The following is a 27,691-nucleotide window of genomic DNA, read 5'->3' on the forward strand; positions in this document are numbered from 1 at the left end:
CTGCCGAGGACAGACACTGGGGGGCTTGCTTGCACTTCTCCTAACACTTCAGGGTTCTGGAACTCTGTTCGGGCTCAGTGAATCCAGACTTTCTCTTTCTGACTTCTAAGTTAGGATCTCTAGAGGGGAGGTCTTTGTACAGTGGGGCAAAGCTGTTCAGAATTTAGTATCGGCTGAGGCCACATGAGTACAGCAGATGCTTAAAAGATGCTTTGTGTATGAGACATTGAATTTCACTGCAGAGGAGAGAAGACGGCCTTGTGACAGCGCCCAGAAGAAGGCAAAAGGGAATCAAGAGATCTGAGCTTTGATTTTGTTTCTGAAACTCTCTGGCTATATGATCTGAGCCCTTAACTTTGTGCTTCAGGTTTTTTTCACTTATAAAATTAGGAGGTAAAACTTGCAAGACCCAGCCTTAAAATGGATTTCGAAACTGCCCAGTTGGGGGTGTTTTAAAAGGATTTCACTACTTCCAGATGGGCAGCAGAGGTTTATGGCATTACAATGGCGAGGGGATGTCAGCCTGGGCCATCACCTGGTCTTCCTGATTTCACCACACCTAGCCTCTCCCAGGGAGGGGGCTGTCGTGGATGCAGAGTCCTCTGTTCTCCAAGAAAGGGAACCCCAGAAACAGCATTTGGGACCAACCATCTTGTACAGTGGTTGAGAAGAGCCACCTGTCGATGTGGCCCCCACAAGCAAGGACTGAAGGCACAAGGGCGTTGCCCAATCCTCTTGTAGAGCCCAATACGAATTCTCCAGGGCAAGTCACCCAAAGAGAACTGAAGGACAGACACCTTAGGGTGCTATCCTGTCCTACGGCAGAAGTTCTCCAAGTGTGGTCTACAGACCTCTGGGGACCCTGAGGCCCTTGCAGGGGGTCTGTGAGGTGACAACTATTTTCACAATAATACTGAGACATTTGCCACATGTTGGCCCTCACCCTGATGGTGCTAAAGCGTGAGCCCGCTGTCACTTAGCGCCCATCCAAGCAGTGGCCTCGAAGGCTGTCAGCGGTCACTGCCAGGAGCCGCAGGAAACAATGCAGAGTCAGCTTCACTTTAGAATGTTTTTGATGAAACAATAAAAATTATTAACGTTATGTGTTAGTCTCTGCACGTCTGAGTACACATTTTTCTCCCATTCTGTGTGACTAACTGGGGAACATGCACGAAACACTTCTGTATGTACTCAGAGGCGATGATTGTCTTGAGTAAATGCTCTTGCAAGCTGGACTGGACACTTATTTTCATAAACGTCATTTTTACTTGAAAGAACCAATGACAGACAAATTATGGCTATTCCGACTGGAGAATGTGGTAGACGTTTTCTCAAAAATGAAGTGAGCTTGTCATTTCGAGGAAAACAACAGACAGGATGCGTTGCCAATGACGAAATTCAAACTTTCAAGCAAAACTTAGAATTTTGGAAAACTTGTATCTGTCACTATGAATCTGGTAGCTTTCTTTTTTTTTTTTTTTTAAAGATTTTATTTATTTATTTGAGAGAGAGAGTGAGAGAGAGAAAGAGCACAAGAGGGGGGAGCGGGAGAGGGAGAAGCAGACTCCCTGCTGAGCAGGTAGCCCGATGTGGGACTCGATCCCGGGACTCCAGGATCATGACCTGAGCCGAAGGCAGTCGCTTAACCAACTGAGCCACCCAGGCGCCCTGAATCCGGTAGCTTTCTAATGCTTAAACATGTTTCTGATGAGAATGGAAGCAATATTAATGAATGTGATTTTTGATGTCTCAACATCTGGACCATCTGCGTAACTTGGTAAACCAGTATGTTCCAAATGACCAATGTATGATGTCACAAAATCATTTATTTGTAAAAGATTCATTCAAAGTGCAAAGTAAAGCAATGCATTTTAATGTAACAGAGTACACGTTTAATGCTATGGTTTCATGTTCTACACTGTAATTATCTTTTAAGGAACTACCCTTTGGGGATGCCTTGGTGGCTCGGTCAGTTAAGCATCTGCCTTCAGTTCAGGTCATGATCCCAGGGTCCTGGGATGGAGCCCCGCATCAGTTCCCTGCCCAGTGGGGAGCCTGCTTCTCCCTCTCCCTCTGTCTGTTTGTGCTCTCTGCTCTCTCTCTCTCTCAAATAAATAAATAAAATCTTAAAAAAAAAAAACTACCCTTTGTAGAGTTCTGGTATAGTATCAAAGAAGATTATCTGTAATTAATGAAAAAGTTATTAAAATATTCTTCCTTTTTCCAGTTACATATCTGTGTGAGATAGAATTTCTTTATATACTTCAACCAAAAAAACATACCACAACAGGTTGAATGCAGAGGCAAATAGGAAAATCTAGGTGTCTTCTAATTAAGTCAGATATTAAAGAGATTTGCAAAAATGTAAAACAATGATGCTCTTTCACTAAATTTCTTTTGTTTTAGACAATATAATTATTTTCATAAAATATGTTAACATGTAATGGGTTTATTATTGCTAATTCATTATATGTTACTTTTTAAGTTAATTAATAAGTAATATTTTAAAACTTCTGTTTTAATTTTTGATATGTTGAATTTTGATAGACACAACTCATATAAGCAAAAGGATGTTTCAGTTCTCAATAATTTTTAAGCATCTTGAAATTAAAAAGCTTGAGAATTGCTGCTCTGAGATCCTTGTGGACAAAGTGGTATTTGGGATGAGCAATAATAAAGGGGAGAGGGACCTGACATTTATCAGTTTGCACTATGGTTGGGAAGCATCATGACTTAATTGGGCTTCATGGCAAGGGTTGGTTATCAAGACAAGATCATCCCTGGAGCAGCAAAAGGAAAGTCATCTATTACTTAAGATTAGTAGAAATCACTTCTGCCAGCATCGAATTTTCAAAGTCCTTCTTAGACCCTCTCTCTGTCCTTCCCATTGGCTCCAATCCTCTGACCCCTTTCCCTCTAAGGAAGGTCTGGCCTACAATTCCTCATCAGTATTGGCCATGGTGACTAGATGGGAGCTAGAAGTCTGCTTCCCAGGTCTCAGCGAATGCTACTCTGAATTCAACAATCAGTACCTAATACTTGGGAAGGCACCAGGCACTTCCAAGGCACTAAGAATGAAAGATGAGCGTGTCATGGCTTTTGTTCTGGAGGACTGCTCTGCCTGATAGAGAAGAAAGACTCCTTAAGAAATAATTACAGTCCGATGTGATAAACGCTCCTCTGTACATAGTGACCAGATTTTTCCAACCCCAAAATAAGATACACTGACATCTGACAAAGGAACAATCCTGGGGGATCTAGAGCACATGTCTGTTTTATTAAGAAACTCCCAACAACTCCACAGAAATTCTGAATAGATTTGTACTTGATTTGGCCCAAAGACCCAGAAACAATGGTCTGTACTTTTTTTTTTTTCCCCCAAATTCTGGGGAATAACAGTGTCAGAACAGAACAGCACAAGAAGCTCCTTAGGATTACGAAAGATGAGTAATGGGCCCCTAACATTTTATTTCCTCTGGGTTAGTGGACTGCAGGCACTGGAGGAAATTTTTTTCCATCATCCTTGTTCCAAGTGGTTTCTTCCTCCCCAGGAAGAGAGTCCAACTTTGTTCACACAGGTCTCCCACACCAGCTGAAGCAGATCAAGCTGAATCCCAGAGTGAGAAGAATGAACTAGGAAGAAGCTTCTAAGATCCCAAGTCTTGATTACATGTGGGTAAAATTAAATAATCTTGATCTGCCAAGTCCCTGCTGGGTGGGCTGCCTGGGGACTATGGAGGCTCTGGTCTGGACCAGGTCTTCTTAAGTCCCAACTACATACCCTTTGCTCCCCCTTTTTTGGGGGCTGACCCAAATCCCTCTTTTTAATCTCTTTCTCCCAGTTCCACTTGTCTTTCCCAGCTGTGGCAACTCAAAAGTGAAATGAATAAGAATAAAACAGACAACGAACAGAAAAATCGTGCTCAGTGCCCCACACCAACAGCCTGCCACCCACAGTTAGAGAGAATGAGCGTCACTGGGTCTTAAAGGCAGTCCAAGGAGCCTGACAAATCCCTTTTCAAATCTTGGATCCACTATTAACTTACATCTGACTAGGGGCAAATCATGACACCTCTCTGATATTCAGTGAGCTCATCCACAAACACAGGTTATTCTGAGGATTAAATGACATAACATATGTACAAATGCTTGGCACACGGTAGGTCCACTACTCATCATTAGAATTTTCACATTTTTGTGTGTGATTATTCAGTAAGTGCCTGTCTCCCCACAAATCTCTGAGTTGTATGAGAATATGGGTTGTGTCTTTTTTTGTTCACTATTATATCGCTAGAGCTTAGCATGGTGCCTGGCACATGCTAGGTATTTGTTGAGATGATCATATGATAAAAGGGAGTTGGTAGGGTCCTGATTAAGGATCTTCTCCAAAATAGCAAGTTTGGGGCCTCTTAACAACTCCCATGGATTGGTATTAGCTATCTGGAGCATGGTGTCATGAAGGATTGTAAGGTGGTATCTGGAATCCGTAGGGAAAGGGTGTGCAGATAGATTACCAGCATTATGACTGAGGATGTCGAATGTTTGTTGACCTTAATCTGTGGAGTCAAGAGCAGGTCCTTCTTGCCAGCTATTTCCAGCACAGATAGATCTATTGTGCAATTCATGGATAGAGCCTCTTTAGGGGGACTGAGGTTACCAAATGCTTGACCTGAAGATAAGCAGCATGACCTTCGAAATATTTTTTTAAATCACAAATTAGAACAATGCTATGCAACGAAAGCTCAAAGCATACCAGTATTATATCTGCTAATCTTGATGAATTCACTTTCTGGGAATGTGTATTTCATGAGTCAGCTGGTAAAAGCCAATAGACCTGACACACTTCGGCTGGTTTACCCCACAACCAGACAACTTCACTGCACGCCTTCCCCCAATCCACGAGGTGTCTACTCTACTCACGAGGGTAATCCTTTGGGTGCGTCTTCTCGGACCAATTCCCATAAAATGTGAGTCTGTACTTGGCAGTTCCACAGGCACAGCAGTCTAAGATTGGTTTGTCAGTCACCCCGTCAAACATGGAATCTGAAACAGTCAGGGAAATCACTAAGTTAGGAAACAAATGTGGGTCACTTATAAGGCAGCACCCTCTTGGTCTTATCCTATCCTTAAGGCTTGGGAAAAGAAGATGACGTGCAGTTTTCATCGACTAACAACACCCAGAACCAGGTCAGTACTTGGGCTATAAAGGATTTTTATATAACTCTAAGTATGGTAATTATATTCTGCAAATAAAAAAGACTCAGAACTTTTTGCTCTAACAATGTGAGGAGACCTGTGAGACCAATAAGGCTGAATATTTAGGAAACCAGGGATAAAATTTACTGTTATCCTTTTTTCCCACAATAGGACTTTCCCACTAAATTTTAAGAGGAATATGCATGTGTGTGTTTTCTCTAAGAAATGTTCTCTGGGGCTGAATTGCCAGGACCAGAAGGAACAGCTTTGCAGAGGAGCAGTGAGAACAAGTAGACAGACATAAAGGACTGCCGAAAACTATCGTAAAAAATGCATATATAGTCACATCCCTTCTTATCAAGCTTTCAGAGACTTGGGAGGGGTGAGGGTTTAGGACGATGTTGGTAAGTTCAGGTTTACTTCTGAGCACAGCAGCAGCCAGGAAAAACTTAACAAGATTCCCTCTCTGTCCCCATTTTTATCTGTGAATAGCTGATAAGTGGGGAAAGAGAGATTACATGAATAAATTCAGTATTTCCGATTGTCAAGCTCACATCCCTAACTGCATTGTTGCTTTCAGTCTGTTCTGCTTCCTGCAAGACCAAACAAAGGCTTACAAATGCAACTTGCTTCAGCTGCTTTTTCTTTGGTTTCTCCAGTGGTATTAACATAAAGGTTCTTTTTTTTGCAAGTTGGACATTTATTCTTAAATATTATATAAAGAGCAGTGACAGTATAAAAATCTTTTTGAGTGTCAGGAAGAGCATTTAAAAGTCTTCCTTGTGGAATTCACTGGGTACCTTTGGTCTGAACATGCAAAATCAGTGATGGATAGAAGAAGTGAATTCTGCACTCTAGGATGGAGCAAAAGTATGAAATATGGTAATAATAACAACATTGTATAGAGTCCTTGTAGGTGCTGATCTCTTTCCATGCACTGTCTCATTTAATCCTAGCAGCCGCAGGAGGTAAGTACTTTAGTTAACGCCATTTTGCAGATCAGTAAACTGAGGCAATTAGGTAACCAGTGCAAGGTCACGGGGTTAGTAGGTTTGCAGGCAGAACTGGAACTTAGGCCTTTTTGAGTCCAGAGTCCAGGTTCTTAATCTTTGTGCTGTATCACTCCAGGAAGGACCTTCTGCTGGATAGGTCTGCATAAACACCAATGAGAGTAATTTTTGTGTGTGTATTTCTCTATGCTTTTTCAAGTGAAGCCTGGTGCATTTAAAATATGGCTTCCCTATATAGCTCCAGGGTTTCTAAACAGCACCAAAGAAGAGGTCTGAAACCACCCAAAATAGAAATTATTGTTTGGCTATTCTTTTTCTCTACACTTGGAAGAGGCCTGTGCATTGTCTGTGCTTAGGAGCAGGCTCTAGGTTGCTTAATGCACATGAAACCCAGGTACCATTCCTGTGTAAGCCACTTTGATAGTTAAGGGACAAGCCCTATTGAATATATTTCAGGAAAGGTAGCGTAAATTAGGAACTCTTAAAGATTTTTTTCCTTTTACATTTCCATTATTATTATTATGATCAACTATGTTATAAAAGAACTAAATTAGTTTTGAAAAAGGGATTCCAAGCTAAGAGATACATGGAGGGGTTTCAATTGTAGCTCCCAGGTGCCATTTAATGACAGAGCAATCTCTCAAAAAACCAAAATAAGGCAAATTGGTAGCTTTACCTTCTCAAAAGGGCTTTCAGATATGGATAGTAAACTTAAAGACATAGTCAGGAGTTCAGGGGAATACACTTACAGTAAACCTTTTGGAATTCCAAAGGAAAATTAGCTTCCATTTAAAAAATAAGGCTCTAAGTTTGAAACTAAAAACAGACCTACTGTTCTGTTTGAGGAAAAGCCTATTGAAAAGGAACCAGGTTTTTAAAGGGTGATGATGACGAGAGGTAACTCACCCCTCTTCTGCTAACCGCAGCAGGGCCTGCCCAATATGGGGGACTTCCGGCCGTGCTGATCCCCCAGCTGCCCCCTCTCTCATTTCTACTCTCCATCCATTAGCTTCTTCCTTTTCAGCTCTCCCCTTAGTCTTCCTTTGCTCCTTATTCCTTCTTTCCCACATTTTCCTTCCTTCTCTGCGTTCCTTCTCTATCTCTCTCACTTCATCGTTTGTGACGTGGTATTCAAGTAAACATGGGCATGTATGTGTTTCGTATAGGTCACCTTTTTGAATATTTTATGTCTCTCTGTTCCTAATTGTAAGTAACTTAATGTTTTATGTTTCTTTAAAAAAAAATAATGATTGCCATTGCCTTTTATCTTTGCAGTTGTTAATTTTTCCCCTATGGATGCACAGCTTCAACTGAGAAAAAACACTCGATACTAGTTTCTTTCTCCCCTTCCTTGATAGATTTGATCTGACTCACCAAGGAAGCTGAGAATGTAAAGACCTTAATGGAAGAGCTAGAGATAATTAAGTAGGCATACACATTTAAGAGAAATCCTTTTGCTCTCTGCTTACAAATTAAAGACTTTCTTAAGGTGATCTGCTTTGCTAATTGTGGGATTTCCTCATGGGTCTGCTGTCTCTGGGGATGGTCTAAAACTGCACGTAATGATCCTTCAGCCCAGGGCCTGCAGGACCTTTTTTTTGCCCACAAAGTTGCTGTTGGAAAACGATCTTCTTATACATAGGCATGTTTAGTCATTCTGATAGGATCTCCGCTTCAGAAGTGATAACCAATACAGACTTGCATGCCATTTGACACCGCGTCTGCAGAATTCAGCATATTTGTCTAGCTTCACACAACATCAGGGCTGAGGCTCTGGCAGGTGCACTTTAGTTAATGATTGCTGTCCGTATGCGGGGGTGACAGCAAAGTGTTTCCTAAGAACCCTCAAATCTGGGAAATAAGACTGTCCTCTGAATGTCAAACTAACAAAACCAGACCACAGTGGCTGTGATTAGCCATCTATGGGTGTAGATCTAGAGGTGGCTTATAAATGTGTGATCCAGAACACTCTGACTCTACCTCATGGACCTGCATGTCATCTCATGGAGAGAAGGCAGGAAGGGGACCATACTTTAGGAACAAAGAGCCTCAATAGTCAAGATGTTCTGCGCTAGCAAAAAGGCTGAGTAATTAAATACAAAAAGGAAGGCCCCCAAAGCCATGTGTGGTCATGTCCACCTGGAAGCTGACTAGGCACCTGGCCCCCAGGTTCTAGCTCTCTGGCCCCTATGACACGTATAACCCTAATGCAGGCATCCAATTCTCTCCCTCTGCTCTTTTCATGCTTTCCAAGCCATCTTCCACATAGAACCTAGTTTCTGCTCTCACTCATCCAGAGGGAGCTATGCTTTGGTACAACGCACTGAAATGTAGTCCCTTCAACAGAAAGGCAGTGGTTAAGAACACTGGCTCCTAGGTCCAAACCCTGTTCTTGACCACCAGCTGTATGATGCTAAGTGAGATTTTAAAAACTTTCCATGTCTCAGACGTTTCACCTATAAAATAGGGATGATCTAACAGTCTTTACCATATAGGGCTGTTACGCAGAGCACATGAGCTAGGCACGTGAAGTGCTTAGAAGAGTGCCTGGCATATACAAGCGCTTGAAAAATATTAGCTATTATTACTATTTTCCCAGAAGACCCATATGAAACTTTCTTTCTCTTAGTAGCTTATGATTTACTAGAATTGGAGATTATTTCTCTCAAAATGCTAACTGCTCTAAATGCAAATAAAAATTCTGCAAAAATGAATAGACATTAGACAGTTAAGATATATAATTGTAGAACATTTTCTATTTTTATTTAGTTCTCTAATGACTTGTAAACACATTCAGATGTTAAAAGTCCTAATTTTTTTATGATGGATTAATAAACAAGCTTTTGGATACAGGTAACAATAGCTAACACACACACATATATATATTACATATATATATATAGCATTTACTATGTGCCAAGGAGGCGCGGTACTATTTTAAATATATATTAAGTCACAGGGCTGGGAAGGGCAGAGTGAGGATTCAAACCCAGGCTGGATCTGAATCCCAGCCTCTTCTCTGATCTGCCAGTCTACTTGATCTCCATGAGCTTTGTTAGAGTGCCTTCAACCCAAGGAGAGGGCATCAATAAGCCTGCAAACCTAAGGGCCACGTCCTTGAATGTGGCAAACTCATAAGGTCAATGCTCCCTTGGCAATCCCACCTCCCGCTTGTCTTTCTTGGAGAAAATCCCCCCATGTTGCCCAGGTGCCTCACAAGTTCTGCCGGTGATTATTCCAGAGAACGATTAAAGACATCTTAAAGGTACACAATTGTGCATTTCTTAATTAAGTCCTGTGAATTATTCCAAGGAACTTCTTTAGAATAATCACTGTTTCACAAAAATAAGACGACACCAATATAAGGTACATTATCTCCTACCCAGGGAATCAAAGCTGAGTAATTAGAGCTTAATGTGGATCCAATTATCCACTGCACACAGCCAGATTAAAAATCAGTGCTATGTGAGGGAGCAGAACCTGGAGAAGCTCAGAAAGCCCAATCACCGAAGTCCTGCCACTGGGTGGCTGGACTGAATGAGCCCCCTTCCATTTCTCTGGCTCCTCCTCCACCTGCAGTCCTTACCTTGTTCACAAAGTTTCTTGGTCAGAGAGCCCTCATCTTGGAAATAAATGATGCGTTTCTGTACGATGCTGGCCCTGTTGGGAAAGAAGACACAAGTGCAGCGGTGAGGAGAGAAGGTTCGAGGGACGTCGGATCCTGGCCTGGCTGCCTAAGGCTGTGCGGCTTTGGGTGAGTCACCCCTCACTCTCTGTGCCTCAGTTTGTTCTTTGGAAAACTGGCATTCATAATAATGCATACCTCATGGGATTGCTCTGAGAACTAAATAAAAAAACATGTATGTCAATACTTAGAAACCACTCAATAAATATTAGTTGTTGTGCTGTCTGTGGTGGTGCTAATATTATTGTTAAGGTAAAAAAGTGAACTAATGGCATTTTCAGTAACTTTTCTCAATGGCTCATTTTATTATAGTTTTGTATCAAATGACTGAAGTCATTTATAGACCCACCAAATTCAAATCAGAAAAGCATGTCAAGTCCTCTTCCTGAAGGGGAAAAAAAGAATTTGAAAATGTATTTTGATTTGCTCTGAAAATGTCATTCTCTATCTTTCCTGAAAGTCTAGACGAAACTGTCTCCTACATTCTGAACAAAGACAATTTCAGCTGTTATATCTCTCTCTTAAACATGTCAAACACAGGATCTTAGAATCTGGAAAGAATATTTGGAGGTTGAAAAATTACTTCTGGCCAGCACACATTTTCCCTTTAATCTAGGGCTGCACAGACAGACTCCGTCTCCTTTAACCCACTCTGCTGTGTATTTTCAGCTGGCCTCACAGACATTGAACCCTGAAACCCAGCGTTCCTGTAATGTGAAGTCTACAACACTTAGCAATGAAATGGTACCAGTGGATTTCGAGCCCTTTCTATTGATTTTCTTCAGCAACGCTACTCAATCAAAAGGTAATTTTTACTTTGATTGGCCCTATTTCACAGAGAAAGGGATCCCTTGGCTCCATTACAGCTAAGCACGCTAAAGGAGTGTTAGGGTCACATGATCTGCCCTGTGTCCCATGACTGCAGACCCAGGCAGGGGCCAATGTGTGCATGGCTCTACAGAATATGGAGGCAGTTTTCTCGATGGTGTGGGCCTAGGCCAAGATTACTTTCCAAAGAAACATCTACTCTAAACCCAGTCTTGCACAAAAGAATAAAATTCAGACCAGCCTACAGATGTCTTTTATAGTCTTTCCTTACCCAAGAGAGATGAGATGTTGAAATAAATGAATGAAATATGCTTCTTGTTTCTGCAAAACTACTTTGATCATTGATCCATTCTGTTGACCATCAAGCAGAAAGTTTCCTCAGGCCAAGAGAACTCTCCTGAGAACACGCATTCCAAAGCCAAATTACAAAGCCTTTTGTTAGTCAGAGCATCCCATTATCTACCACTTCAGAGTGTTCCCCACCAAGAAGAGCCTCAGAGACCCCTGTGGATGGTGAGGAGAAGGACTTGTGGGAAGTAGCCCAGGTTTGGCATTCTTGCTTCAATTAAACGCTTCATCTTCTTTCCTACTAAAGTGGCCTCCTCCCCCATTTGTCTTCCCCCTGCTTAGTAGCCAGACACTGGCCAGGGACAAGTCAGATGGGGCCACTTCCCATTCTCAAAGTTGACAGCATAGTGGGGAGAAAGCACCAGACAGCTAAATCCGCAGCTAATCATTTAACATGACCGTGATTAAGTGCTGAACAGAGAAGTCCCCAGGATGTGGGAGAGTATAACACAGGGGGTCCTGACCAAGCCAGGAAAGACTCCCCTCAGAAAAGAAGGCTTAGATTGGAAAGAGTAGGAGCTCACTAGGGCAAGTGGGAGAGAGAAACAAAGGAGAGGACATCCTTTAAAGATCCTTGATGTGGGAGGGTCATGGCTCACTGCAGAACTGACCAGTGGTTAAGCCAGGGAGATGGTGTGAGATGAGCTGGGGAGGTGCACAGGGCTACATCACCCCGAGTCTGCAGGGAGATGGCATTTTACACCAAGCTTGGTAAGATCTCTTTGACAAGTGCATCCTAAGAAATGAGATAATCAGATTTGCTCTTTTAAAAAGAGCACTTGAGGGATGCCTGGGTGGCTCAGTCAGTTAAGCATCTGTCTTCAGCTCAAGTCCTGATCCCAGGGTTCTGGGATCGAGCCCCACAACAGGCTCCCTGCTCAGTGGGGAGTCTGCTTCTCCCTATGACCCTTCCCCTGCTTGTGTTCTCTCTCAAATAAGTAAATACAATCTTAAAAAAAAATAAAAAGAGCACTTGGGGGTGCCCAGGTGGCTTAGTCTGTTAAGTATCTGACTCTTGATTTTGGCTCAGGTCATGATCTCAGGGTTATAAGATTGAACTCCATGCTGGGCATGGAGCCTGCTTAAGATTCTCTTTCTCCCTCTCCCTCGCCCTTCCCCACCTCTTCCCCTCTCTAAAAAAAATAAAATAAAAATAAAAAATAAAATAAAATAAATAAAAAGAGCACTTGGGCCATAGAGTAAAAATGAGTTGGTGGGTGGTTGCAGTGTAGAGTTCCCAGGCAAATTAAATTCTACTTCAACAAAATTCACTTGGGACGCCTGGCTGGCTCAGTCAGTTGGGTGTCAGACTCTTGATCTCAGCGCAGGTCTTGATCTCAGGATCTTGAGTTCAAGCCTTGCATTGGGTTCAGCGTGGAATCTACTTAAAACAAAACAAAACAAAACAAAACAAAACAAAACAAAATTCTCTTGCTAACGTGGCTTGAAAACCCCTGATCTATAGGATAAAATACAAAATTACCACTGTATTCAAGGGTTTTCATAACATTTCTCCCAAACTTCATTTGTCCCCATTTTGTGCCATGCTCCTTGGGTTCCAGAGTTTGAGAAGGGGAATAAACTTCCTCTTATCTGAACACCTCTTCCACTCTACTGGGCCCTTGCTGGTGCTGTTTCCTCTCCCAGAATCTCCCCAAATCTGCCTTTGTTAGCATCTGTAACAGATACTCTGAATTTTCTTCCTCCTGCTGTGAATAAGAGAATAATGGCAAAGCCTATGATCACATTTAGAAAAATTAAATCACCCCAAATTTTCAAAAGTATAATTGTAAAAATGTGGGTGGCCAGAGATAGAAAACATGTGTTTCCTATAAGATGTTTTCATTTCCTTCATGCCTTGTTTTATGAAGTCTGTGATGGCTTACTCTCTCTTTTTGATAATAGTTCTAATTTCTGAGCCCTTCCTATGTGCCAGTCACTGTGCTAGGGAGGCCCTAAATTTATGCACATTACCTTATATATCTTATGTTTTACATATATTACAACTCCTCAAATTCCTTCCTCATCCAAAACCGTTAGGTTAGATGCATTTTTGAATTCAGAATTTTACAGATATTAGGAAGTTAAGATGATAACATACTATTAACATCCCCATAATCAAACCCATCAATATTCTGTAGCAAAATGTAAGAATATTCATAAGACAGTAAATAAAAACCTTAGTTTCCTGTCAGTTTAGGTCAACTTTAACAAGCAAACTTGTTAAAATGCTCTTAGTTTTAGAAGGATTAAGATGAAAGTTTGCAGCTAATTTCCCCTCTACCGATGATGATGACCGAGATGCAGGGGGGTAAGTAACATGCTGAAGGTTTTGAGGTTTCCCCTGTCTATCTCCAAAGCTCATGACCTGTCCTACGTCCAGCATGGTTGTAAGGGATTAAAGATGATCACATATAAAAAGTATAATTGGCTTGTGAGGTAAGTGTTATTATGAAATGTAACTTCAAATTGACTTTCCTTGGCTCCATTTTAGCATCGCATGGAACATACCGTGAAGAACTGAGACTTTGGTGGGTTTCCCTGGAGCCTGGGTCATGATCACCTGAGCTCTCCACGAAGACTGAGCATACATCTCCATGCCCATGCTTGGCCAAACCTCTGGATTATACCCTTTGGGTTTCAAACTCTGTGCAGATCAAACGTGGGATACAAGGCTTGTTCTGATCTGACTTTATCTTTATCTAATCCCTCCTGAGCACTCTGTCCAAGCCATACACTATATTTGCCTTTATAATCTCTGCCCCTGGGCCTCTGTCCATGGGACCCCTTCTATCCTTTTCTGTGACTCCTCAACACGCATATGAGCATAACACACACACACACACACACACACACACACACACACACACTTACTTCAGTTACCCAGAACTCATACCCACTAAGCTTGGTTTCTTGACTGGCTGCTTGGTTAAGTGCTCTTCCTATGAGCCACAGCCTCTTGGATTTCTTCCACCACAGCACTTAATAACCTGTACTCTAACAGCCTATTTACTTTTCTATCTCCTGTACTAGTATATAAGCTTCTCGAGAGCAGGAACTGTATCTTACTTACTTCTGTTGATGTTAGCAGTGTTGTAGCACTCGGATTCAAGGAGAAGGAACAGAGTTTGGGGAAAAGGAGAGGATTTAAGGTTAAGTGGTCTGTAGGGCATGATGGTGGCTGATCTAGTGACCTTGGACATAGGGACCTGTAACTCAGGAGGGATGTGGGGGGTGGGGAGCAGGGGCATGTGAGTCACTGGAGCGGAAGTTTCGGAGGCGGCTGATGTCACCCAGGGCAAGTGTGCAGAGTGAGGAGAGAGTCAGGTTGAACCCAGAACTCTGGGGAAGACCAACATTCACTTGCGGATATGCCGGCAGAGACCAAAATTTGGTACGCTTGATTGCAGAAGATGTTTCTTTTTATTCCTCATCTGGTCAACTCCTGAGAAAATTTATATTCTGAGAAATGCATTTCATTTTGAGATGTTCCCATCAAAAGTATAAAACTCAGCTGAGATTTATAAATCATATTATAGTTCAGAAAAATAATAGCTTTACAAGATGAGAAAACTGCTGGTAAGAATTCCCTTAGCATTTCAAAATGACAAATTTCTCCCATTCTGTGTTGCAATTTGGCAGTCCTGTTGCATAGCATTTATGCACTGATACACTGAATGCTCTCTTATCATGAGAGAGCGTGTCAAGGAAATCTAAATTACATTTCTCAGTATGTTAACTTCTCAAACTTTGCAATATTGAGGTTCTAAATAACTTACTAATCATTTCAAAAGTTTTATTTTAAACCTAAGGTGGTGGAGCATTTCTGGATCTCTTAGATACTTGACCCTTTTCTGTCTGCAGGGTTTATTCATTTGCTGTTATTTTTCCTTGAGGAATTTTCCTGTTGGGATAAAGTTAGAGTTTGCTAAGTTGTGGGTATGCTGTCTCAGGCTAGGCCTGGACCCCTGCTCTCACCAAAAGGGATACAGAGATATTAGAAACTGAAGGACTTGGGAGAAATCAGGCCAGGAAATGACTTAAAAATTCACATGGATCCTCAGTGCCTGGGTCACTGCTGTAGAGAGATAATTCATGTAAGGTCCTTAATACATGGCTGTCGCGTGAAGTAGATATTCACTATATAGTAGCCATTATCCTTACTGTTGTTAAATCACCATCTCCTAGCAAGGGCTTGGCACATAAAAGTATTTAATAAACAGTAGCTATTATTACGATTAACATCCGGTCTGTCTCCTTGGCTTGTGGAGACAGGAGTAAGGGTGCTACCTTGGTCAGCTGCTTCAGGCAGAGATACTGAATGGCCAAAACGAAGCTCAGGTTTGTGGTCTCCAGACTAAGGTTGCCAACGCTCTTCCCAAGTCCAGTAAAATCCCTGCTACTGAACATTTCTTGGGGTGCTTTAAAAACTTTGCCTACAATCTCAGGGATGTTTTTTCATGGAAGTGGTCCAGCTTATAACCAGTGACATCACTTCCATCTACCAATGAAAGAACAACTCTGTGGGAGCACCCAGAAATAAAATATTAGAGTCATAGTGATGGTAATATCATCAGGGGCTGAGGCTATGTGCCTTATTTTACTTCACGAGGATGCCAAGTACTAAACTGATCATGGTCTCATGTTAAACAATAAATATTTACAGAGACTGGGTGCATTCCGTGATCCAAACTCTTTCCAGTTTTTTATATGGCTTTAGGTGGATGTCAGGACATGAAGCTATGTCCAGGAGTAGACAGGCACCCTGGCATCCCATCATAATGTGCCCATGGGAGAAGAAAAGTGAAAGCTTATCTGCAGGGCTCCATCTACAACACCCATGAGTTGGATTTGGGGAAGCATCTCAGCTCATGGCCAACAGTAAAGTTGGCCTGGCTGCCCAACAGTAAAGTCAGAATCTACATTTGGGGTCACAAAGCTATAGACTCAGAGACTGGTATAGTCATCTACCATTACTGCAAAGAAGCCATGCTAGTAACTGCCATGAGATTATTCCTGCTTAATTATCAGTCATTCATAAAACACTTACTGAGGACTTATTTTGTGTCAGACACCTGATAGGAGCTGAAAATTCAAAGATGAATAAGAGACAGTGCCTTCCAGTAAGGAGATCCTAGCCTAGTGGGAGAAGAGCGAGACAAATAAAGGAAACAGGAAATCAATGTTGAGTGAGATGATGGAGGAGCCACGGGAGGCAGAAGAGCAGTGACTAACTTGGCCTTCGCAAGGCTGCAACTGGAAGCAATGATGGCGGCCCTGAAGGTTTGAATTAAGATTGGGGCAGTGGAAATAGAGAATCTGAGACACACGTTGTAGGAAAATTTATCAGGCCTGGGTAACTTACAGGACCTGGGCAGAAAGAGGAGGTGGAGTACAAGATAATTTATTTGTTTTTTGTTTCTTTAACAATGAAACACTCAAGTCCTTCACAAATATTAACTCATTTAATCCTCCCAACAATCCCATGAAGTAGGTGCTACCATTATCCCTGTCTTACAGATGAGACAGCTATCAGAGGGAGGTAGGTTAAGTGACAGCCCCAGTGACTAGAGGGAGGGATGGTGATGCCAACCACTGAAACAAAAGACAGAAGACGCAAGGAGGAATTTTTTTTTTTTAATTTTTGGAATTTGTATTGAGATAATTGCAGATCCACATGCAGTTTTAAGAAATAATACAGAGAAATCGTACACTTTGTCCAATTTTCCCCAACGGTAACATTTTGTAAAAGTTCAGTCTGTATAATGTTATGGTGAGGACATTGACATTGGTACCATCCACCGGGCTGGAGTCTGGTAATAAAATCGTGTAATAGGGTTAGATGAGGGCCAGATGATGCCATCCTAAAGAAAGTGTGCCTATGACAAGCTGCCACACTCTAAGAAAGAACATTCTCAAATGACTCTCAGAATACATGGTATGTTGGAACCCCAAGTGGAGAATCATCTATGTGCTATGGTGACTCAGGGGTAGCAGGCCATTTCTGGCTGGGATGAGGTGGGGGTAGAGGTGGTAGGAATGAGGTCCATCACAATAACTTCTTGGAAAGATGCCACAGAAACTGAGTCTGTAACCAGGGACAGGCACTTTGTAGCAGTTAGAGCTGTACGCCAGAAAGAGTCCCTAGGCAGGTCCACCACCCATGGTCTTTCTTTTCTTTTTCTTTTTTTTTAAAGATTTTATTTATTTATTTGAGAGAGAGAGAATGAGCAGTGGGGAGGGGCAGAGGGGGAGAGAGAGAGAGAGAGAGAGAAGCAGACTCTCTACTGAGCAGGGAGCCCGATGGAGGACTCGATCCCAGGACCCTCAGATCACGACCTGAGCTGAAGGCAGATGCTCAACTGACTGAGCCACCCGGTACCCCGTCCATAGTCTTTCTATACCTAACCTGGGCTACCAGCTCTCCACAGTGCTACACGTACACACAAGCTTATGTTATGACCAGAATCTGGCTGAGAGGTCTGTTCGGTTCTTAACAAGACTACATTCCATTCCCAACCTTGTATGATGATCATTGGATTTCTCAAGCTCTTGAGTCACATCATTGAACATAGATACATCTACAAAGCCCCGGTTTTAATTTGAACAAAAACTGGAGAAGAAGTATTTTTTTTTTTTTAAAGATTTTATTTATTTATTTGAGAGACAGAGAATGAGAGAGAGAGCACCTGGGAGGGGGGAGGGTCAGAGGGAGAAGCAGACTCCCTGCCGAGCAGGGAGCCCGATGTGGGACTCGATCCAGGGACTCCAGGATCATGACCTGAGCCGAAGGCAGTCGCTTAACCAACTGAGCCACCCAGGCACCCGAGAAGAAGTATTTTTAAACACAGTTTATTTCTTCTCAGAATGACCCCATGACCCTGGGGATAACGAGCTTATCATGGTTCCATTTTTCTCTTATTATTGTCCAATTTAAGACCTAATCTTTATCATATAGCTTGTCAATACTATTATTCCAACACTTTACATTTTACCTTCCCAAAATCCAATGGGAAATTAACAATGAGGAATTGATTTTCATAAGAGAGATGTGAAAAGAAAAGAATAAAACTGGATTATGTTTTAAAAGAGCTAATTTAGATATGAGAGGCATTCAAACCAGACAGGCATTCATTTACTCGTGTTTTGTTTATCAGAGTAGGTGCCACAGAGCTGTGTGAGGAAGTGGAGGTACAAGGATGAATAAGGCCTAGTGTGACATCCAATAGTCAACAGCCTGATGAGAGAGAGAGAGGGAAGGAAAGAAAGAGAGAGAGAGAGAAATACATAATCTGCTGACTCAGAATCCTGCATAATGAGTGCTGGCATCTACTCAGTATCCATGCCTTCCGTCTTTCATGATTTCATAACCCTGATCTTTGGGGGGTGGTACCAGCTAAGCCAGTCACAATAGTGTTCTCACTGCCCCAGCCTTCCTTGCAGCTGGGGAGTGGGTGCATGTGCCCCACATGTGGCCTCACTATCAGAAGGGGAGGTTTGCAGGATGGAGGAGAGACCATCTGAGAAAGCTTTGCTTTCCGGCTGAAAAAAATTAATGACCTACCTTGCCTGTCCCTGTTTTTTTCTAGCCTTGACGACAAACACAATGTGGGAAACAAAGCAGCCATTCTGTGACCATGAGGAAAAGGCAGAGAAAAAAGGCAGAGACCCTGGCCCTGACATTGTTTAGCTACAGAAACAATCCAAGCAGTCACCTACGTCTGGCCTTTTAATGTTTTATCAAAAACAAACAAACAAATCCCTCTATTTGTTGACGTTATCATTAGTCAAGTTTCTTATCAGTGCTGCTCTCAAAAGCACACCTAACTGATAGAAAGAGGTTTGTATGAACAAACCATTGTGGGAGCACAAGGGAGGGTGGTTCAAAAGGTGAGGTTGAGCCTGTTCTGCTGACCCTAGATACTGGGCCAGGAGATGGCACTGGGGAGCCACTGGAGGATGCTGGTGGGGCAGGGATGCTTTGCTCAGAAGAGTCTTGGAGAAAGACGCTCTGGATTTGGTGGGTGGGAGGTCATTCTGCCCTTTGCTGGGACTTTTGATGGGACGCCAGGGACAGGCACCTGTTCACATTGACTCGGAAGAGAGCAGGCAGGCCTGCAGGTAAGAACCAGCGTGAAGAGTGACATGCTGGAAAGGAAGCGGGGTGGGTGGGAGTTTGACAGAACACACAGGAGAGTGAAATCCTTTTTTTCTTTTCCTCTGGAGGAGGCTTTTATATGCCTGTAAGCTGTGGCTGAGGAAACAGTGGGAACCCTTAGGGGAATCTGTTAGATCACTGGTTGGGAATTTGTCATCTGTTGGAAAAATCTTAAATAAACTCACATGGACAAAATAAATAGACTGCAGGATGTATTCCCAGTTGTGGGAGCTCTGACAGGTAGGCAATTCTGGGTAGTGAACACGACCATTTCTTATTTTCTAGAATTATTTTAAACCAAACTATCAGTATTTTTTCAGCATCTTTTGACCCTTCATGGATTCCTCCCTCTGGCTTAACTGATCCATGGCATTTTTTCACCTTGCAAAGAGAAATACATCTAATTGTTGAGGCTGGGGTGAAGGCACTATCTCATGATACATCTTTAGGCCAAAAATCTCTTTCTCTTAAGATTACAATAGCCTGGGGTTTGATGTTCCTGAAAATTCCCTCCCCCCCCCCATTAGCCTTAGCATGCTACTCAGCACTTCATAACACGATTACCGGTACTTGGGGTGTTCCCAGTGGGGACAGCTGACAGTTGGGTTCGCTGTTTCTCTGACATGGCTGAACCCATGATTCTGCTGGATAATGGCTTATCCAGTCAAGCTGCTGGTCAGCACCTGCCTCACTTTTCCCTCCAACGTCTTCACATCTATAAACCCTCAGCGGACTGTGAGCCCCTCCACCCCTGGGACCTTCATCACTGCCGGCCTGGAAACTAGCAGAGGATCTAACCAAGGCTCTTTGAACCTGGGGTTCTTAATCTGGGGGTCCACAGACAGGTCTCAGGATGATGAAATTTTGTGTGATGTGCACAAGTGCATATGTCTGGTGAAGAGTTCACGGTCTTCCTCTGTTTCTCCAAGGGGGTCCCTGACCTTGAAAAGCTTCAGAACCAGTGTTTGGTCTGAAATGAAGGATAGCAGATATGTGAAATTGCATGACTGTCATTCTATTTAATAAAATCTCCAACCAACTAAGATATATGCTCTTTTTTTTTTTTCTAAAGATAAAGTTTAAATTTTTATTCCAAGTATCCAAGGCTTCAACTGCTCTCTCTCTCTCCAGACTATGCTCTGATCCGAAATAGAACCTGTCTCAACTGGACAAGAAACAGAAGAGCAGCATCGCTCCTGGGCTTCCCGGTGCGCCTTGCGGGCCTTGCTGCTCTGGGCAGGGCACGGCTGTCATCACGTAACCATCCCAGCCTCTCCACTCAAGGAAATGCTTCCATATCATAAAGGCACTCCTGGCTGGCTCATACAAGTCATCCCCTTCCCCACTAGGTCCCGCTCTGCCGTGGCCTCCGCTGCCTCCTTTCTGTGGGCTCCCACAAGCCACGACTGGCAGCACCGTTCTCTCAAGTGGAAGGAAGCAGCGCAGGCGACAGAGCAAGGTCCTTACGCCTTGGCCACCTGACATCCTTTCTGTTCCTCCCAGAGCCTCCCAGTCACCCCAGGCTTTCTGCTGTGGAAACGGGAGCTTCCGGTAGAGCAGCAGATCTGGGTGTTGGGAGAGTCTCCATCCTCTACACTGGGCTGGGGACTGTGGGGGTGGTGGTGGGGGTGGTGGTGATGGTTCTTAGCTAGGGATTCATGGCCCATGAATGGGTTTCAGAAGATTCCTGAGTCCCTGAAAAAGCAGTCTGCAAAATTTAAGTATGAGCATTGTTTTGGGGACAGATTCTACAAGAAGCACTGCTTTAAATTTTGGAGTCATGCTTTTCACGCCTGTTAGTCCCCACCCGAGGCCCCCACCTCCCTCCCTGCCCGAGGAAGGACACGCACGGAGGAGTCAATGAAGGGCTCCCTGGACGATTACTGCAGTAACCTCGTAAGACGTCTCTTCTCCTTGCCGACCCATCCGATTCACCTACACTCTGCCAGGGGATTAACTGTCACCTCCAGCACATTACCACTTCCTCTCACCGACTATTAGGCAGAGTGGTGCCATGGTCCTGTTATGTCACCTCCCACCTCCACCCTGCCCCGCTCGACCCCAGCACTGGGTCTCTACGCAAAGGTGCCTCTCTCACTTAGAGATCACGGTCTCAACTCTGGGCTGAACGTCCACACTCCTGAACACCAGGATGCAAGCTGCCATCACGGTCTGAGCCACACACACCCCACCCCCATGGTCCCCCTGACTCTTCCCAACTACCTGAACTCAGCCCTGCCATTTCCCTGGGTGCAGAACATGTGGCACACAACCCCTCCTGGCTTCTGCCCCTGCTACTTGATAAGCCAAGAATGCACTCCCCTCCTGCCTCCCCCATCTGTCGCCATTTCACCTCACCGCTGCCTCAGAGTCTCATTGACCAGGACTGTCAGAAGCGACCTCCTCTGGGTTTCTAGAACACCACTGATCTTTCTTGCTCATTTGGCATTCGGGCACGGGACACTCGAGGTTTGCTTAAACTGCAATGTCTTGTACTACAATTTAACTTATTGTGTGTTTATGTTTTGTACTTCTGACTGAATTCTGAGGCTTTTCAAGGAAGGGACCTTTTTGTACGTGCTCGCCCCTCTAGCACTGAGCATAGTGCCTTCCCTGCAAAAAGCGCTGAAGGTGTGTTGATGTGATATGTTTTCATATTACTGACTTTACCCGAAAGTCAACTCTTTTATATTCAACACATCGTGTTGAGTGTCTACCATATGTCCACGATCTGGCAAGAAGCATAAGGTCCTTTGTGTTAGCAGTGCTGCCCAGAGTGCGGGGTAAACAGCAAACAGTGACTGGTCTGAGTCACGAAACATTTCCCACTGCATAAAGACCAGTTAAGTCTGCTTCGCTTTGTTCCAGCCAGGCAGTTTGGCCAATGGCAGCCATTGTTCTCAAAAGGAACCATTTGGGTTGAATTCAAAATCCCTTCACAATGTTGGGAATCAGCAGGATGATGGTATGTCTGCCAGGAGGAAGTTAAACCAGGGACAGAGTTCCTTTATGGAAAAAACCATTGCTGATTGCACTATGCATTCCACTTTGCTCATCCTTTGACTCTTTGCAAAAGACACTCACAGGCCTTACATTTTTGACTCACTCCAGATTTGTCCCAGGTTTCTTCTTTTCAATGTCTGTCGCCTCTCGTAGCATCTGACCTCATTCTTATGTCATATGAGCTGATTAGCGTTATGCCATGGTCACACTGGACCCCCACAGAGCTCTAGAGCAACAACATGCGAACACATGTAGGCCACAAAATCTGGGTATGATCTGTCCTGTTTTCTACCCTTTCTCATAGAGAATACTTTCAGAGAGAAGTTAAGAAAGGAAGGGAGGGAGGGAAGGAGGGAGGAAGGAAGGGAAGAAGGAAAGAGAGAAAGAAAGAGAAAGCAAGTGAGCCAAGAACTTTATTTTTCTGAAAAATAATGTGGAAGAGAAGTAATGGGACCTCATTTTAATGCAGAGAAGAATGCAAGCGACACGTTCTTTCTGAAAAATCTATGGTAAATTAAAAAAACTTTCACTAACTCTTGACATGGGGGAGTTAAGAGTGAGCCCCTTATCCATGTTAAATAAGGTACTGCAAATCTTTTTTTCCTCAAGTAGGCAAGGAATAAATTAAAACCCAACAAATCAATAAAAATATCTCTCGCAAAGATGAAGGTGTAACCACATTTACATGTTGTGTATCTTGGAGAGATGAGGATGTTTAGCTCAAGAGCATGTGTCCCTGGGAAATGCTTAGAACCTTCACAGAGTAGGGACAGAAGTCACAGTGGAGATGGAGAGAAACAGAGTGAGGGAGCGGAAGGCTTCACTTTCCCCATCTCTGTAAGAGAACAAGAATAAAACCAGAGGGTCGCCACCTCCAGAGGGCAGCACAACAGACGTCCTTGAAGCTGGACCCGCACAGTGTGGTGAACCCAGAGATCGAACTTTTCCCTGGGCACTACTTTGTTTTGTGTTCACAAGTGGTTGAGTTCATGCCATCAGATTGGGATGTACATTTCCCTATTTTTCTGGATGGCTCCATGTCAATGATGTTTCTGATACAAAGTAAGATACATTTCAAGAAAATGAACTAGCAGAATCCTTATCCTAGAAGGATATTTGGTAATGATCTTCCAGTGAATGACACTTTGTACTCTATTTAATCCCCGCATCCAAATGCATCGACATGCATAGTGTTCCTTTGGACTGACATAGTTGATCCTGAAAATCTAGAATTCAACTTCCTGCTGACTTAGATTCTTTTTTTTTTTTTAAGATTTATTTATTTATTTATTAGAGAGAGAGAGCATGAGAGGGGGGAAGGGCAGAGGGAGAAGCAGACTTCCCGCCGAGCAGGGAGCCCGATGTGGGACTCGATCCCAGGACTCCAGGATCATGACCTGAGCCGAAGGCAGTCGCTTAACCAACTGAGCCACCCAGGCGCCCGCTGACTTGGATTCTTGTCTGTTCAAGCTGTCCTGGAGAGGACCAGCAGTCCCTCACGGCCAGAGGTCTAATGCCAGTGACTGGCCCAGTTTGGGAAGATATTGTGCTGGACTGTCAGGAGGAAAAGCTAATAGATCCTGGCTTTCTATGTGTCTTGTACCCTCTTTAGGAAGGCCAAGCCAGTTCTTTGATTAATAAAGTGCTATGATTTGTGTAACATATTTTGGGAAAACCAATTAACTGCAACTGACTGGGGATCAATACACGGATCAAAGGCAACCATAGATGGGTTGGACTCAAGAGAAACTGGCAACTTCTGAGCTGTTTTCCTGCTAACTCTGCCCAGTGGGAGTTCTGCATACTGAATGGTGCAAACTGGCCTCATGGAATTGTCTTTCGGGGGTAAAAAAGTGTCAGATAAATTAAGAGAAGATAGGTCACTTACACAGGCAATGGACAATTGTTCAGAGCACTTTTCTGCTCCTTTCTGGAGCAGTGAGCAGCATTTCCATGTGGATACCATTGGGCTCTTTTGGTTGTTGTTGTCAGGGCTTATCAGCATAAAAATGAAGTTGTTTTGACTTACCACTGTCTCTCTGCTATCAGAAAACTGTTATTAGGAAAACTGCATTAATTAGCAGCAGCTGAGGGGAGGACCAGCTATTTTGGAGCTGCAGCTGCAAGTCTCTTGCAGTTTATTGCCTAAATTTTAACAATTAACAGAATAAATAGTCTCTGAATGTATTTAATCATGTTAATTTTGTTTTCCTCTATTTGTATTACTGTTTAGGAGGTGTAGTTAATCTGCACTAAATACTCTGATACCATTAGCATCTTTTTTTTTTTTAAAGATTTATTTATTTGACACAGAGAGAGAGACAGCTAGAGAGGGAACACAAGCAGGGGGAGTGGAAGAGGGAGAAGCAGGCTCCTGGCTGAGCAGGGAGCCCGACGCGGGGCTCGATCCCAGGACCCCGGGATCATGACCTGAGCCGAAGGCAGCCGCTTAACGACTGAGCCACCCAGGCGCCCCACCATTAGCATCTTTAAAACATATCCTCAGCTATACTATTCCTCTATGATTCACTGGAAGTGAAGTTTAATGATAATTTTTTTAACTTCACTTAAACTTCACTTAACTTAAAATGTACCCCAAATATACCCCAAAGTTTGGCATATTAGCCAAAATATTTGATTAAACTAAAAATATTCTTCTTCTTCTTTCTTAAGTAGGCTCCACAGCCAGCATGGAGCCCAAGGCAGGGCTTGAACTCACGACCCTGAGACCAAGACCTGAGCTGAGATCGAGAGTCAGACGCTTAACAGACTGAACTATCCAGGCTCCCCTAAAAATCTTATTTTATGGCCATGTTGGGTAACAGAATTGGATGGATGGATGGAAGAAAGGAAAGATAAATGGAAAGAATGATAAACAGATTAACAGGTATATACATACATACATACAGAAGGACTGTTTTTAAACCTTCTCAATTCTAATCCCAACTAGTTCATTACTTTTTCTTTATAATCACTATGAATTCAGAATGATAAAGATATGGTATAAGAGAACCACCTTTCCAGTCAGGTTTGATCCTGGATCTACCTCTTCAGGGGGTAGTAGATGATTTACAGCTTATGTCTCAGTTTTCTGCTCTACAGATTTGGGCTCATGTCCACTCTTGTGAGCAGTAATGAACTAAACCAATATGAAAAGCATCTATGCCGAATCTTCCTTTCTTCTTTCAACTTTAAACCTCATGTTGCTATTTAACTTATCATGTATTTATGTGTTTTCTACCCAGTTGAAGAGTTAATTAAGCCCTTATGAAGTAGGGACTTTCTCTTGCTCATCTTGGTACCTACCCCCAGTAGCTTGGGCCCACTGGATGCTCATACCTATTCACCAGCATTAGTCCGCAGGCCTTGACCTTATCATCAGCTTGTATAACAATTAACATCTACGGAGTCCTTACTATGTGCCAGGTACTCTGTAGTAAGGATTTTATATACTTCAAGGGTTCTCAGTGTTAAATAACAAAAAGTCAACTGGATAAATTTTAAAGATCTAATTGGCTTTATTAATAAATTCATGAAACAGGCAGAATCCCAACTACCAAGTAGAGAAGAGCTCCAAAGGGCTACAGAAAGACAAAGATTTTTAAGGGCAGGACAAGGAAGTCAAAAAACAGAAAAAAAAGGATTGTTTCAGGTGAGGTCACCTTCATTTGGGGATAAAAGGATTTTAGTAGATGAATTACTTTATCTTCCTTTGGCAGATAAAAAGGGCCCATGGAACTGATTACCTTATTAGTGCTGACCAGAAAATTCCTGAGGGACTTGTTAAAAGTTATATTCTTTGGGGGCAGCTGGGTGGTCAGTCGGTTGAGTGTCTGACTCTTGATTTCGGCTCGGATCATGACCTCAGAGTCATGGGGTCGAGACCCGTGTCAGGCTCTGTGCTGGGTGTGGAGCCTGCTTAAGATTCTCTGTCTTCCTCTCCCTCTGCCCCTAGCCCCCTAAAAAAATAATAAAATAAAGTTATATTCCATGGGGGGTGTAACTGCAGTTAGGTTAGGTATTAAGTCTTGGTTTACTGACTTGAAGCCTTAACCTAAGTGACACCATTTTGGGTCTGTGGTTTTTCTTTTTAACATCAGCCCTGGCTACTCATTAAAATCATTTGGAGGAGTTTCGAAAAAGTGTTGACACCCCGATTCCACCCTAGACTAAGGAGATCAGAATTTCCAGAGTGGGGACCAGAACACTGGTGAATTTAAAAAGCTGGTCAGGTGACTCTAATGTGCAGCCAAGGTTGAAAATCGCTGGCATAGATGGTCTTGTTTAATTCTCCCGTCAATGAGGTAGGTACTATTGTAACAGATGAAAAAAGCCTAGGTACGGAGGGACCAGGTATCTTGACCAAGTTTATGTAACTCTTAATCAGTGAGGCAGGATTAGGAACCCAATGAGGCTGACTCCACAAACCACAGCTTTCTTCACTGGACTCTCATGACTCCCATGCAATAAGGAAATTCCGAGCTAAAACTACTGTCAAAGAGAGTCTATGTAGGTGTCCCCAGCGTTCTACAGTGACTTTGATCATCATAAAAGAAAAGGAGCAAAAGTACAGCAAATCCTTTCTGTTTTAAAAGTGTAGACCAGGTTTCTATCTTGACTTGTACACTCAGGGTCTGGATGACCCAGTTCAAATCACAGTACCTCTCTGAGCCTTAATTTCCCATGATGACTATGGCGTCAAGTTTGCAAGAGTATTGGGAAGGTGGTCTGTAAAGCGTAGACTATTTAAAAAATGCAAAGGGGCACTATGCCTTAGCTCCTCATCTCGATTTTATAGGGAGGAAAACCCACTCAGACTTGGTAAAGCCAGGACTTGACCCTTGACCTGACCAACTCCAGAGCCCATCTGCAAGGGGCAAACTCTCTAATGCAATGCTGCAATCTGTCAAGAACCATCTTGCAAAATGTGATTAGGAACAGAATCTGTAGTGATGGCCAGAGAAATTAGACTTTCTGTAAAAAGCTGTTTTAGAAATGGCCATGATAGAGGCTGCTGGTGGGGGGCAGGGGTGTGAGGGGGGAGGGGGAGGGCTGGCTCTTCCCTCCCACATTCCTGGCTTTGTTCCAGGGGCTAAAGTGAAAACGGAAATGCAGGCTTGTTTAAGAGAGAACCTGGCATTTCAGGTTCTCAGATCAATATTCGTGTGCCAGTCCCTCAGCCTTGTTCTCTCTTCTTCCCTCCCCATAGCTAGCACAAGCCCGGCACATAGTAAATGCTCACTAAATGTTTGTCAGGATGAATAACTGAGTCCTGTGGAGGAGAGCTAGAGGGTGGAGAAAGACACATTGCCTTCTCTTCCCACTGAGGCCAAGGGCCACCTACAGCACCACATGCCAAGGGGCCTCGTACACCTTTGCCTTATTTACAGTTTCCATCCTGAACTGCTCACCCTGATCCAGCTTGGTGCCCTGTTTCTCCCCCTTGTGACTGCCTTTCCCACC

At 43.2% G+C, this 27,691-nt stretch overlaps 1 protein-coding gene across 1 annotated transcript in view; it reads right to left on the bottom strand.

Moving 5' to 3' along the window:
• Positions 1-27,691, bottom strand: part of SPON1 (spondin 1) — a 250,802-nt gene that overhangs the window by 137,730 nt on the left and 85,381 nt on the right. The window contains exons 4-5 of the mRNA XM_036119322.2: positions 9,793-9,866; positions 4,921-5,043 (exon numbers count right to left, since the gene is read on the bottom strand). Of these exons, the coding sequence (XP_035975215.1) occupies positions 4,921-5,043; positions 9,793-9,866 (197 nt within the window). The remainder of the gene's footprint in view (positions 1-4,920; positions 5,044-9,792; positions 9,867-27,691) is intronic.

This window comes from Halichoerus grypus, chromosome 11 (genome assembly GCF_964656455.1).
Source record: "Halichoerus grypus chromosome 11, mHalGry1.hap1.1, whole genome shotgun sequence".
NCBI classification, from domain to species: domain Eukaryota; kingdom Metazoa; phylum Chordata; class Mammalia; order Carnivora; family Phocidae; genus Halichoerus; species Halichoerus grypus.